Below are 16,082 nucleotides of genomic sequence, written 5' to 3' on the forward strand. Positions count from 1 at the left end.
AGTTTGGCCAGCGACTTGCCTTGGTGCCATGCCATCCACTTCCAAAAGAGAAAGTCAGCTCATGCACTAGGTCACTTTAGAAGTGTTAAAACATATGAAACACACAAATGTAACATGTTTGTGGTTTGCAGAAATGCATAATGCCAAGGTATTCTTCTGGAGACTTTGCTGCTACTGCATAATCTATTTGGTGAACCTCATCTTGAAGTAGTTTTTAATAAAAAAAAGATACTGTGTAAAATTACCTTTGCTCAAAGCTACAGCTCAGAAACGTATATGATTCCTTTGCACACAAACATAGAAGCTGGGGAGCTGGTGAAGACTCAAAAATGAAGCAATGAATGGCAACGTCTCACTCTCTTCTACCAGGACATGTTTATTTACAGCGGCAAATGACAGGAGTCACAAGTGTTCCACAGGTACGTACAGAGAGACATCAATAGTTCCCACCTCCTGCACAAAGCACACTCAGCAGGGACAGTCCATGGGACACGGGGGGAGCATGGGGACAAAGAGGACACATACTGTACACTGAGCTCAAACACACCTGTTTAACCCCCTACAGAAAAAAGGACCGAGGCATGGTGGAAGGAGACACAGAGGAAAGGAGGACCGGGGAGGGGTTGAGGATAAGAAGGGGAAGAGGAGGTGGTTGGGTATTTAGACTCATATTCAAATACAAAAGAACATGTACAAATCGTATAGCCTCCAGGCACTGTGCTCCCATATTTACAGTCATCGTAACAGGCAGCAGAACCACTCCATGGCAGGACCATCCATTTGAGATATGCAGGTACAAGGGCTCGCCGGGAGAAAACAAAGCCAGCGCTATGAGGTCTGAGATAAAAACCAATGGAGTCTGAGAGGGAATAGTGGTGAGGGGGTGGTGGCGGCAGCGGCAGAGAGGGGTAGCTCGCAGACACATGCATGGAGTGCTGCAGCCTGGGGTATTAATCACTGTCGAGAACTACATAATCAGGTTTTACCTATCAGAGCGCACTCTGAAACTCAGCGTGAGAGCTCTCTCGCCAACTCAAAGAGGAACACACTCGTAGTGCTTGGACATTTGTACTTGGCATGTGGTCATCAAAACGACTTGCAGAGCTGCACGATGCATCATGGAGCTGAAAAAGTGTATTTCATAATACACTTGAGTCTAATATAAATAGATAATAAACCTAACAAATAAATTATAAACAAAATAATAGCAAGTTCAACTCTTTAATTTAGGAGATTATCTGAAATTGGGAGACTCTTATGTGAAAAATTTAAATGGGCACACACTCAAAAACAGATTTAACTTACAGTACGTGCAGATACATTCAACAGACATACATGCAACCTGATTCATGTAGACAAGTGTACTCATTCACTCATTAATGTATGCACACACACAATCACTTGTACTTCTCTCTTTGTGAGGACCCTCTTGGACATAATGCATTCTCCTAACATTAACTATCACAACAGAATCCTTAACTCAAATCTGTATCCTTATCTCAACCTAATAGTAATTAACCTGAACCTTAAAACCAAGGCTTAACCCTCAAACAGACCTTTGAATAAGTGACGACAGTCCAAGATGTCCTCACTTTCTAAAAATGTCCTCACTCTGTTGGTTAAAAATGTGGTCCTCACTATGTATATTGTACAAGTTCACACACACACGACATTACAACCACATTTCTGCAGCCCATTACTTTGAGGATCAACCTGACATTTAGTTGCACTAGGTAGTTATACATGTCTGTTTCAGTCCAGTGTCGTTGACTACAATCCACAATCCTAAGACTACATCTCCCAGAATTCACAGCACCGCAAGAAAACTCAATGTTCTGACACATTCTGAGGTGGAAAAGGCAGCACAATCAAAAATTCATTTGAAGGTCTACAGTGCTGCGGCGGCAGTGGGCCACAAGGGGGGTAGGAGGAAAAAAAAAAGAGAGAAGGCACACTAATGCCGTAATTACTGTCTCCATTGAAATACCGTGAAATAGCCTCAGGGCATGGATTTTCTTTAGGGAAAGCAAATGAGTAGAAAAAGCAATATTACACCATCACTGAACTTTGGACCAAAACACAACAGAAGAAAAAAAACAAAAGAAAACAAAACAACAAAAAAAAGCTTTTCATCTGAGGAGCGTTCACAAAAAAGCCAAGCCTGTTGCATTTTGAAAAAAGACACATCCTTTAGGGTATATTTACATAAAAGCTCTGTAAAATATTGTTTTTTTTTCACCTATGTACAACACATGACAACATCAGAGAGAATAGCGATCAGACTGGGAAACAAAAAAATATATGAGGCAGATCTGAGACAGGAATGAGAAAAGAAATCATTAAAAACAAACCTGACACACATTTGATTTATCGTGAGCACACCTTTACTCGTTTGTTCCCATGCCTTGAGTCCTACCATTCGCATCGCAACAATTACATGACACAATTCAGGGCGTTTGTGGCCTTTTTTTTTCATTACTCAAGCTCACATCAGCTCTAAGTGCAGTTAACCTCTTGCACTAGTGTACTTACTGTTTGAACACACATGAATAAAACATACATTGTTAGAGAATGAGACAGTTAAAGAGATATTGAGTGTCAATATAAAAGGCATCGATGCACATGTGTGGTTTATGCTGTATACTTCATAGACTGCAACATTCTTTCTTTTTGTCTTTTTTTTAATGTTATGAAACTATGATCCACAATAGCCCTTCATAAAGCGTAAGTCATCAAATATCAAGTCAAAATTCCTCTTAATAGTTAATAACCAGGTCCTGGTTGGTACAATTTTTCACTCAGGAACAAACGTCACATTTTCCTGAAGCAATAAAATCTCATTAAGACCTTTTGTTGCTGGAGCTGGGAGCACAATAGCCTCAGCGTTTGCCTCACATTAGCCAGACGCCTAGCTCGGCTATTAAAGGCGTACAAAAGGTTGCTGTAGTGTAACACTCAGGCATGGTAACAGGCGATTAAATAATTGTGATCCTGCAGTGTGGGTTGGCCCATGCATTCACTCTGACAAAAAAAGGAAAGCATTAAGCGATGTGAGCTTGGGGGTGAAATAGCATACTAGCTTTGCCTGCCTTTGTGTAAGAATAGTGGGGACTGATTTTTCACCCTTTAACTGCATGAGAATCTGTAAAGCAAAAAAAAAAAAAAAAAAAAAAAAAAAAAAAGGTCATGAACAGAAAAAAAAATACAATCATTGATCAACAAGAGCCTTCCACTGACGCCATGTTTTTAAGAACATGATACATTTATCACTCAGGGTGTCTAAAAGGTTGACCCTTTCTCTCTATTTTCTCCCTATTATTTGTATTTACACATGCCTGTCACTGGGGCATTGTTATAAACAGATATGGTATTTTACTCCACTATTTTCCAGTGTTGTAGTTTCTCTGGGTTTTGGTCTCGTGATCCGAATGTTCTTTTGGTGCCGAGGGGACCGACCCTTTTACGCTTTGCTGTCGTCGGGCTTTGTGTGGATGCTGTTGTCACTGTGCACTTTGATTTCAATCGTATCCGGCTTGAGAGACTCTTTTCCATTTTCTTCCTTCAGCGGTAGCTTCCTGTGAATGAGAGAAGAAAAAAAGAACAGAAAAGAAAGAAAGAGCACAGGCATTGATTTGAGATTTGTACAGTTGGCTGCTGGGTAATTACAGGACCTTAAAGAACATGTACAATTAATGTGAACAGGATCAGACTCAAGAGTGACCAACTACAGGATGTTACTGTATGAAGCAGGCACATACTGTAAATGCTAGCTAAATCAGAAGTGAATTAATGCCACAATAGTGTGTGGGTTTAATGGTTTTCTCCACAATATGTGTACTTCCTACTTTAGAGCCCACTAGTAATCACCTTTTAGACCTTTTGGTGCATGAATGACTCGCCCCCTTTGGGATTAATAAAGCTGAATTTAATTGAAGTGAAAAGGCAGCAGGGATATTAAATATAAAAGCCTCCACAGGGCTGTACACAGACCTAAAGAAACACATTATTCATATTCGTGCTTCACTTTGACCTGTATGTTTGGACACCTGACCTAAAATAATGATCGCTTTGTCTGCTTGTGTTGTGTTTATTTCCAATGCACAGATATTTCCAGGCTGAGGACGGAGCTGTGTATGAACAGTCACGACCAAACATGACTTGGCAGGCATTTTGCTGGACTCTCTGGAGAAAGAAAGATCATGGTGTTTGTTAAATCCTGGAAAAGTCAATGCTGACTTCAAGCACCAGACAGGATGTGTTTACTGCCAATATTTAAACAAATTATGAATCTTTTTCAAACCTTAAAAAGGACCTGTGTATATGTCATTTTCAGGTTGCTAGTAGAACATTTACATGCTTTCATGGTCCAAAAATACTTTCATTTCCTCATTTTGTCTTTGTTGGAACTCCTGTATTCACCCTCTGAGGTACTGTTTCTTTAAGCCTTTCTCCTAAAAAAGTCCAGTTGGCATGGATTGGTCAGTTTGTCCTAGTCGTATATCTTTGTCATTGCAGCCATGGGACGACTGTAACGTAGTATAGCGGCACATTTTACCATGAAAAAATCACCAATAAACACAACTTGACATGTTTCAGCAGGAACATGATCCGAAGTCAGGGAGAAATTACATTGGCATCCAAGAGTACATATTTCCTTACTGTTGGCATGCAGCTACATGTAGCAGTGTACTTGCAGCCGGGGAATGATATTAACAGAGTATAGCGGCACTTTCTCCTGTTAAAAATCACCAATCAAAGCCTCTAAGAAAGGATAAAGTTACCAAGCAACAGGCAGCTGGTACTGGCAAAATAAATACTGTTTGATATAAAGAGGCCAATATGCAGTATGGATATCTTACTTCAGAAATGTAATTACAAATGGACAGAAAAGTGATTGAAAATAGGGTATTTCATTAACTTGTTGGCATTTTTATGAAGTAATTTCCTGTATGTAAGTAATTTACTTTAAAAAAATCACAAAAAACAACAATTACTTAAAAAAAATCATGAAATCAACTAAAAAAATAATAATTAAATTAAATTAAATACTCGGTGTGCATTTTCTCAAACTGTAGGGGTTTGTGTGACAAAAACTAAAAATATAGTGCTTGGTTCTTCACATCTCTGCCCATTGGCGTCCACATAGTTAGAAAATGTCAGCTATGCTCAGACAGGTAAAAAACGGGGCTCCCACAAAGGGGGGCCATACTTTGGCCATGTGGACTGTTACCACCCTCATAGATGTGCTAAGCATTAGAACCTAACATTCTGTCTATGAATTTTAAACATCAGATTTTTAGCTATTCGTGTGATTATTACCAGAAAAGCATTTTACCAACATGTCACACTCAGAGCATCATCAGTGTCTTAACTTTGGTCTGTCAGTCCTGGTTGCTGCCTGTTCTCTCAGCTTGTCTGGTTGTTGTTGCCCTTTCAGTGCTGCACTCTCATTTGTCAGCCTGTGTCAACCTGAATAACATCACCTCAGAGCTGGCACATCTCCCATTAGCTCCCGAATTGATTCATTTCCAGGAAAAAATAAATAAATAAATAAGTAAAATATACATCGGTGTGTTACTAAGCATGAGCCGTTTGATTGGCTGACTCCCTCTTTTCAGGCCCCTTTCATCCTCCATGAATCTACTTCTGAGTATAGCAGCAGAAGGACATCACAGCTTTATCTTTATGATAATGTGGCCACAAGATGAAAATCTAACCAGGATTTGTTTCCAGTGATATGATGTATGAGAGCTTTTATATCGATGGGCACATAAACGACTTTATCTGAATGCAGTTAATACAAAGACTGTGTAAAAGTCTGATGAGAATAATACACTGACTAATGTAACTTAAATAGTGGCAATTTCTAATATGTATTGGTATGAGGTGTGTGCTGTGTTTTAAAGATCCACGATTATGCTGTAATTTTACTCATACTGTATGTGGACTTTTAAAATGGACTATACTCATGTAGGACAGGGGCGTCATACATACGACCCCAGGGCCAGAACCAGCCCGCCAAGGAGTCCAATCCGGCCTACCTGATATTAATACACCTGACATCAACCAGCAGCATCAGTACAAAAGAATCTGTATTAGACTTAGCAGGAGTGAATCACATGAAAAGCCAATGTGAAGATGTGATTAGATGTGTATTCCTACCGAGCAATACAATGGATGCGACCGACGCAAATGCCGCAAATTAAGCGGGTAGCGCAATTTCGCGTTGAAAATTTTAACTAAAAATTAAATCTAAAGCGACAGATTTTTTCGTGGCATAGTCAATCAGCAGTGAGATCCTCCTGGCAATTATGTCACCAAGGATGTACTAGTGGAAGTTTATTCATCGAGTCAGTGATTTCATGAACGTATGAAGCAAGTTAACTCAAAATATTCTGGCGTTAAAACTCATGCGAGTAATGTGACGTGAAAATTTGCATCGCGTTTGGTGTGAACACATTATGATGTCATACATACAACCAACAGATGGCACCAGAGGATGGAGTCAAAAGTTTCACACAACAGCAAACGAAGCAACAGTGGAAGAGTCAGTGTTGTGGCAGGGGTCTGTGAGGTCATTCAATATATCCCCACATGTGGACAGAGAATTCTTTTCACTACATTATCAATTTGTGGGGTTCCACCATTTTTTCAAGATTTCATTGTTGTCTCCTACTGTCGTATTTCACTTGACCTATGCTACACTGCCTCCACCATCTGTGGTTCTGCTCCGTTTCGTAAGCTTTCTGTAAGCTTTCAGAAAATGTGCACAAATATGGACGAAATGAACGCAGAGAACAGACAGAAGGCTTCGTCCGTGTCTGTCTCTAATGTGAAGCACAAATGAGCTCTACACTGTACCTCTGCCACGATATAGAGCCTACGCCTTACCCTAAGCCGTAGCCTGACGTGCATCTTCCCAGAAATGTAACTACACGTCGTGGCGATGCAGACCTCCTGTCTATTTTTGTAAGCTGATAACCCTAACAACCCTAACCCTTTCCCTCAGTGGATACAAAGCTTTCATTTACTTTTATTTCAGAGATAAGACACAACAAACTGTGAAGACAATAAAGCCTCAATATGACTGGCTTCATAGGAGCAGAGGAAATCGCTGCTCATTGCTAAGCTAATTTATACAATGTAAAATGCCATAGGCTTGTGCTAATAACGTTAGCATGTTACAATTGTTTGGAAAACATGTTTAGTATAGACAGTTGTTTTGTCGATGAACTTTCTGAGTTGTAATAGAGCCAAATTTTGTAACGTTACCTTTGTTGAATGTTGCTGTTGTCCCTGGCTTCACATTGAGTAGAGAAAAAAGTCCGCTAGCCCCTAGTCTAATTTCTACCATGTAAAATGCCATAGGCTTGTGCTAAAAACATTAGCATGTTGTATTTGTAGGGGGAATGTGTCGAGCAAAAGACAAGTGCTTTGGCTGTGAATGTTGTCAGTCATAGTGAAGCTGATTTGTGTACTTGTGTCTGAAATGGTCTCTATTAAGCCATGTTTAATGTGTGTTTTGGGTGTGTTTTGAATCAATTAAACTTAACAACACTTCAGAAAAACCCCGCTGCCAACTAGTGTTTTGGAGGTGTAACTGCAGAGTAACACAGACACACCACCACACAAATATAAATGCTCACAATGGTGTAGGTCATGTGCATAGGCTACAGTGTAGGGTCTTCCACACAAATATAAATCCCCCTTTAGGCCCACCTCTGGTCTTTACAGTTACTAAGTGGGTCAACACAAAATATTCTTGTGTTCAAAATCACTAAAATCGAAAGTTTGCGTTGTGTTTGGTGTGAACACAACATCACATTGACAGAACTTTAGATTGTAAATGGCTTGTGAGGCAGCAGCTGACTTCACCTGCTTCTTGAACTGGGAAATAAGGAAATAAAGTCATGTGCAATGAAAGTGAGTAGTCGACTGACTGAATGTGGAAAAACTGAGACATACTGTTGAACTTGCACATGTTTTTCTGAGGATATTCTCCTGATGTTGGAGATATCTGAAAGTGGTCCTTCTTTGCTACAGCCATTGTTTTTTGCATGCTAAATCCACACAGTCGGATGCATTTGTACATCTGCAGGAAACAAATTTAAAATAATTTATCAGCATAGAGTCAATTTTATTTGCTGTAGCCACTGCAACACCAAAGCCTAACCAAAAACCACTCATTGACAAACCAACAGGGACACATTCATTGTGAAAATATGAGCCGTGCACGGACCCCGCATGGAATGAACAGTTGTCTATCTTTTGTTGTTTTATTTTGGAAATAAAGCCCTGCGCTGAATTTTCAGGAAGGGACGTCTCAAGGCAATTTGTCCCCAGCTTGCTCCCACGCCTTAACAACAAAAGACAGTGACAACAATAAACACTGAAAGAGCAAAATATGAGGAAAATATTGAGTTGCAGCCCTTTTTGCACATCAAAGCTTCAAAATCCTTTCTTGTACGGTGCATCTTTTGGGATTGGAATAGATTTAATAAGGGAAATCAATAACAGAGTGGGGCTTTTACCTGGATTCACAGCCACTGTCCCTCATATTTTGTTCATTCGGGTTGTATTTTTGTAATTCTATCGAGAGATTTGGAACACGGGGTTGGGTCAAGGAGCAGAGAAAGCAGATGTAGACTGAAGATGATCTGCATCAGGCTACCAGCAGGCACAGTTTATCTGTTCACAGGGTTGTCCTGCTTCTTATTTTCTAGTATTTCCAACTCCTGTTAATCATTCAAGACTTGTTCGTCACCTTGTGCGAGAGGCATAAAACATCCATCCATCGATGCATTTTCGACTCGAAGTTCAGCTCTGTTCCCTCTCTTAGCCATAAAACAGAAAATAATTTGCATTTTCAAGGTTTCGTGTGCTCTGACTGAGAACAAACTCCAAATATATAACTAGGTAACAGAATATGTGAGAGCAAATGCCTCTGGATGATTTATTTATTTTTCCATGAGTGGAATTTGTGTTAAAACTTTTCTCATTTTGGATTTAACTCTAACAATGTAGAATCTAACTTCAATTTTACTGACCTTTAATGAAATATTAGATATGAATCAGCTAGTTATGCACATAACATGGCTATATATTATCTGTTTTATCTGTTTCAATGCCTAGGGTCTGTCATGTCATCAGGGACGTTTCCATCCACCTCCAGAGGCAGGGCACCAAATTCTGGGGCCTAAACATAAGTGGTTTCTGTGGGCCCCCTGAACCTTCCTCTCATGCAACTTTTCATTTTTGTTAAATATCATTTTAATTTTTTACAAAGTCAGTTTGCTTTATTTGCCTTTCCCTTTCTTCATTCTTGTCATTTTTCAGAACTCTGGTGTCACTCACTCTGCTCTGGCTGCTGATTGAACCATTTTGTGCTTTTAAGTGTTGAGAGGTGCCTAAGAGATCTTCTACAATTTTTTTTTTCAAAGTGCAGCCTTTTAAACATTTTATTCAATCATTTTTAATTTCCTTATGGCACTAATTATTTAGAAATTAAAAATTTAAAAAAGTCCCACTTTTTCCCCAACCATGACACTCCTGTCCAACTCTTTTTATGTGCAATTTCAATTTGTGCATTAAGGGAAAAAAAAAGAAAAAACCTGAGTGGCAATGCCCAAAAAAGTGAAGTTGAAATACAACAAAAAAATGTTATGCTTGGGGAAGGAGGAAAAGTTGATGTATAGATAAAATGTAAATGTGATGAAGTGCAATAGAAACAGATTCAGTGAATAAATGATGATGAACAGTCATGACATATGATCATTGTATAGGCCACTGCAAGCTCTCGTCAGTGTCATCGGAGGCTTTTAACACACTTAAAGTACGTATGCACACTGCACTGTTACTAGAACTATTCAAAAGCACAGAGCTGTAATATCAGAAGTCTCGGTTTCCTTGTCTAAAGTGCTCTCCATTATTATGCATCCATCATTTGTCTTTGTTTGAGGTTTGACTGGTGCTCTTTAAATTGCTTCATCTCATTGCGCTCCCTTCTGCAGTGACACCTGACTGGAGAATTAGTCCCACCTTTGGCTTATCTCGATGAACCAACTCCCAAACCCAGTCTAGCTAGTTTCAGACTGATGCAGTTGTCTTTTTCAGGCCCAGCACCCATGTTGTATAAGCAGCTAATGTATTTGTTCCCATTAATAAGGAAAATACTTCTCTAAAAAAATTAATGTAGCAGAGAGCAGAGCAGAGCTGCAGAGCCACTGTTGACTCCCCAATAAGAGAGGAGCTGTGCCCCTTTACAAACAAAGAACAATGTAAATTTGATTATTTCAGAAGCTAAAAGTTGTTTAGTCATACATTTAAGAAGAAACAGAACTAAAGTTTTTAGTTTTGCTGCTTAAATGTCCCACGATTTGCTGCAGTGACATTACTGCTTTTACTACATTATTCTCAGCAGAAAACCAGTTGCTTCTCCAATTATTCAGATCCACCAAGGCACAGGAACATCTGTCTTTTGAAGGGAAATGGGAGATGACATTCTGTGCGTTTCTCAAGTCAACGATCCTTCCTTGGGAGGACCCCTCCTCTCAAAGAAGGATCCTGCAGAGGTGAAGCAAGAGCATTCAGTGAACACACATTGGAACAGGCTAATGACTGTCCCCAGGTGTGTTTCATTAACCCTCAGCAGACTGAGGGGGTTTAAGGGTACTGTGATCATTTTGGCAATCTCTAATGTTGTTGCCCAATTATAAACAAATGTATCAGTATTGTCAGAATCACGTGACTTTTAAGGAGAATATATTTCTGGATCATATTTAAGAGTAAGTAATGAAAAGTAATGGAGTAATGAAGTAAAGACAGCAATGAAAAAAGTTTTAAATTATCACTAACAGCATATACACAGACTCACACAGAATCACTCTGTCATTTCAAAGTGATCCATATTTTATGTGTGTGTCACCACACACTCTGCTACAACAATATAAACAGCGGATCTGAACTGATGAGCTGCGCTGCTCTGAAACAGCTGACTGTGCCGATTTCACATTATACTGCCGGGTAATCCACTGAAATAAATTGCTTGATGCTTTGACCTGCAGGATATTCTTATATGTCTATTCTGGCCTTCCCCAAATCCACTTATTGAAACTGACAGAATGAAAGCAGGTATCATGTTGTTATCATGTGAATAGTGGGGGGAGGAGGGGAGGGGGACCCTTAACGCTCCATCCATGCTGTGAATGATTCATTTAAAAACTTTTTGAATTTCTCTGAAAGAAGGACTTAGTCCTTTGTGAAACTAGGAAGGATCCTTGACATTGGAACAGTCCTTCAGCGGGGGTCTATGATGTAGCATCCTTCAAACTTGGCCATTTGAGGATCCTTACTTGACTTTGAGAAACACCCTCTGTTTGGTTAAGTTCATGTTATGCTTAAAACACCTATGAATAATTAAGGGACTAAATACAACTGCTTTGTCCCTTGCACCTTGAATTGTGCCCAGATTATGCACCATTTAACCAGCAAACATGGACTTGGGCAAACCTTAAATGCACTTGCAAGTGCACTTTAGACAGCGCACTTTAGATTGTTTAAACAGGGCCCCCAATGTTGCCACAGTGGCAAGTTTTAGTGTCCAATGATGGTCTGAATGTTTCTCACGATATTGGATATTTTCTGAAATAAACATTGTATCGTCCATTTCAAAAGACACATCATCACAAAATCACCCCCAGATAGTCATGTTAACCAACTCCAGGGGAGCTCTTCAGTGAGATCATGAATGTAAAACAGTAGCCCTGCGTGATGCTGTACCTAATAAGCCCAAATATTGCAATTGGCCAGAGGGGGTTCCCCCTTGGTTGATTGGTGGAGTTTCTGCACAGTGGAGCCAATTTCATGTCTCATTAGCTTCATGCAAACCCAGATTGGACTTATGTTCAGATGGGGAGGTTTTCTCAACATATGGACGGTCCTGCCTGCTCACTGTTTCCGCTTTCTTGAGTGTGGAAGCCAAATCGAGGGAACCACCAATGCATTTACTGAGGCAGTATATCAATACATTTTGTCATTAAAAAAGTTGATACACTGGGGAAGAACTGTTCAAGCGTCAATAACCTGAATGCAACACTCTTTGCTTTCCTGTCTGCTGTGTGACACATTACTTATCTGTTTTACTAAACAGATATAATTCCATTTAATCCAATGTAATGCCGACTTGAGGAGATATATGATGTACATCACTCGACTACCTCCTGCATTTTTACACTCCAAGCGTCCTCTGGTGTGTTAAAGGAATTAGAATCGCCACAGGCAGCTACTCAAATCACACAAATCTTCCACATCTTGTTAACTTATTGACTGCAGTGTTCCACTTTGGGCATATAGAGCTATGAATAATAAAGGAAATAAAATAATTGAATCATAGTTGATGCTCAAGATTTTTCTTGCTGTAGCTAATTGGCCTAACTATTTTAATTAGTCATTGGAACTTAATTTAACGTGGTAATGGACAGGTTTTTTGCAAAAGCATTTCATTATGAGCGTTGATTGCACATTGTAATGGCTATGGGATAATGACATCATTGGCATTTATATTGGTTCCTTACAAGTGTCGCTTTCATGATGTAATTCTGTCTGCCACCATGAACAATCTTCCAAGGATATGAAGGCTCAATTTACGGCACAAAGGAAGTCTGTCAACCATTGCTTAACTCCTAAAGACCAAGAACAATTTTGGGGTCACCTAACTCAGCAGTCAGCAGTCAATGCTTCTTCAGCTGTGCTCTGACATTTTGCCATCTTGGTCTTGCTTTATGCTGTGCTCTGTCATGAAAGTCAGTTATTTTTGTGTATTTTGTCAGGCAAGCAAGCACACCTACTTCGTCTCAATTCCCAAAAAGACAATACCGAATCAAACGTTGACTGGTGGAGTGGATGATGTCTTGGACCAACACTGCCAAATTTCAAACCAATCGGAACACGGGGGTGGGGCGTTGGACTTAACAATCACAACTGTTGCTGTTTGGCTTAGAGGACTGAACTACATGAGTTTCCTTGGCAAATATCAATGATGCAGAATATAATGATGTTTTTCTTGACAGCTATCCTTAGCTATTCTCAGTTACCAATGAGTATCAATGTAAGTTCTTTGCAGTTACTGTCTCTAGTGGAGGAAAAGGCAGATGGTATGTGTCAGAAAAATAAAAAAAAGAACCCAGTAGCTCAGAGGAAAACGGAACGTGATCAAGGTTGTCTTTGCGACCGCGATGCTCGGGGGATGTCAGTGTTGAAAATGTTTCTGCTTTAAAGCAAACACAGGAATATGTCCAGCTTTTCAAAATGTTATGTCAGTGTAAAGTATTTCTTGACATCCTTTTGTTTTAAGACAAATTTTATAGACCCCATGAAAATTATGGCGAACTCTCTGTTCATAATTGACGAAAAAGACAAGACACAATAGTTGGCTCTGTTTGGGCGGAAAACCTAAGTTAAATCCCACTAGTCAGCCCAAAGCTTTGGTTGTTTTCCCTTTAAACCAATCATTCATCTGCAAGTACAAGTACAAATTCTCACCGTCTCTATGCATCTTTCTCATTGGACGATTGTTTTTCCTGCTTGGGGCATCAGCTTGCCTTGCCCTGTTAACATATTGTTATGTTGAACGTAGCAGAGATAGTATCTAGCATCTATCTAAAAGATGATTTATGATTTCTTCAAAAAATGAAGCCTCATGGAAGTCATACGCTGACACGGAAGTCATACGCCCCAGCAGTAATCAGCTGACAGACAGCTGATTGGATTGTTTCTATAAGTCACACACCAATCACAGCCCATTCCCACATACGGCGGCCCATTTACATCTGTCCTAACATGGCTCTAAGGTCAAAATGGCATTTAATGTCTTGCTTGGGCCCACTCTTGTATACCCAGGGAGTTTAATGCATTGTGCTCCCTGGTTTGGCATGGCATGCTGCTTGTCTACTCCAGGGTCAACATCACATCAAGAGTGGAGCCTTCAGCACCAAACACAACTATATTTCCATTTGTTGCAATTAATGATTAAATCTATGACGAGAATGTTCCTGACTGAACAGACACTAACACATTTGGCAAACATCTGACATAATTCCGAATAAATTTTAGCTCCATGTAAAAAAGGGAAATGTAGACAGAGGCAATAAAGGATTGTTGTACATACTGTATATGCAGCTGAAAATAAATCCCACCTGTGAGGGAAATGATGAATTACATTCTTTCTTTAAATAAACTTCAGGAATTCATTTTTATATGATATGAAAGAGGTACGGTGAGTCAGTGTCACATTCTCAGCCTAGAGAACTAAACACATAGTTCAAGGTATGCTTACTTTTCACTGGATTTTTTAGAGAAATATCCTTCAGCAAAATCCAAAATGAAACTGAGAAAATTCTGACTAGGACATTGACTAAAATTAGACTAAAATTTAAACTGCATTGTGGGGAAAATGTGTCCAGCAAAAGACAAGTGCTTTGGCTGTGAATGCTGCCAGTTATAGTGAAGCCGATTTGTGTACTTGTGTTTGAAATTGTCTCGATTTGATATATGTTTTGAATCAACTAAACTTTACAGCACTTCACAGAAACCATGCCGCCAACTAGTGTTTCAGAGGTGTAACTGCAGACACACAATCACACAAGTATGAATGCTCATAATGGCGTAGGCCACATGCGTATGCTACGGTGTAGGATCTGCATAGAGCTGAATTACGAGTGTGAATCCCCCTCAAGACTAAAACTACATCTCAAATCCTTGTTACAATTGAAGCTGGCAATATGACAGGATTTGGACAGAATGCAAAGAGAAAGCTGGTGACACAGAAATCAGCAGCAAACTTTGGAAATTTCTCAGAACTGCCTGAAAAAGTCAGAATAACAAGAAAATCACATCCTGACAAACACAACAGAGACCACAAGAAGTGGCATCAAAAGTTACATCGTTAATGAGGGAGGTTTGGTTGGGGAGTTTTATTGGGGAGATACTTTTGTCCAAGCTGGGCACTGAGTCCTCTGGCTACTAGCCAGCTAACATCGCTGGCAGCACTGCCAAGAGTGAGGAGCACCAAAGGAGCTACTGTAGCAAGTCACAGGTGATCTCTCCCCCCGTCCTAACTCTCCCTCTCACCTTTAAATGCCTGAATGTACTGACAGCGCTCATTTTCACTGCTTTCTCTTGACGAGGCAGTTTGATGATTAGATGATGCATTTTTATCATGCTGTTGCAATTGAGGCCACTGTTGGACCAAGTGGAGAAGGAAGAAACAGCCGAATAAGGCAGATCAGAGAGGATTTTATAAGTCAAACATCAGGAAATCAGTATGAAGAAAAACAATGCTTTTTGTTCCTGTATGCTTCTCATAAAGCCAACATGATTTTCTGTCCAGTAAATATCTGATGTTCCTCAGGCAGTTTGTCACCCCTGCTGCTGACAGCACAGCTGGTTGTGAGGACATAGACACCATGATGCAGGTTGCAGTGTGTACAGACAGACACTTCAGTAAGGCTCATGTCTCACACTTGACGTGAATTCCCAGTTGAAACAAAAGATAGCAAACAACAAAAGAGGCAAATCAGTCCTTGAAAAATAACTTACAGAGTCAGACTTTGGTCTTTGTTTGTGTAGATATAACATTATCATAAATCTGCAATATGGGTCAAAGTCAAAGGTAATCAGGACGTGGATTTTCCCTCAAATGCTGAGGGAAATACTGTCATCAGCCCAGTCACCAGAAGAAAATGTTGTCTTTGTATCTTGCTGCAAACCATGATTACATTTGCATGCCTCACATGTTTCATATCATTTCTAACAATACATTCTTACTCCAACCTTGTCACATATTGTTTGGTCATGGACATTCCACGTTGAGATACGTTGTGCAAGGTACCCTGGGTGCGTTGGTTGTTGATGTTGTTGGTTCACAGGAAATGTACAGTTTGCATACAGTCTATTTCATATTAAATGCACTACTTTGGTGCAAAACTGAGAATTGACTTTTATTTCCCTTCAAAACACACGTGGTTACATTTTGCCAGCACTCACACGTGGTTGGGTTCAGGCAACAAAAGCATGTGGTTGGGTTT

General features: G+C 39.8%; 1 protein-coding gene across 2 annotated transcripts in view; it reads right to left on the reverse strand.

Annotated features, from left to right (window-relative positions):
* Positions 1–370: 370 nt before the first annotated feature.
* Positions 371–16,082, reverse strand: part of LOC125884972 (neural cell adhesion molecule 2-like) — a 521,830-nt gene continuing 506,118 nt past the window's right edge. For both annotated transcript variants that reach the window (XM_049570309.1, XM_049570308.1), the window contains exon 17: positions 371–3,575. In XM_049570309.1, the coding sequence (XP_049426266.1) occupies positions 3,461–3,575 (115 nt within the window). In that variant the 3' untranslated portion in view covers positions 371–3,460. The remainder of the gene's footprint in view (positions 3,576–16,082) is intronic.

Source organism: Epinephelus fuscoguttatus, linkage group LG24 (assembly GCF_011397635.1).
Source record: "Epinephelus fuscoguttatus linkage group LG24, E.fuscoguttatus.final_Chr_v1".
Taxonomy (NCBI): Eukaryota; Metazoa; Chordata; class Actinopteri; order Perciformes; family Serranidae; genus Epinephelus; species Epinephelus fuscoguttatus.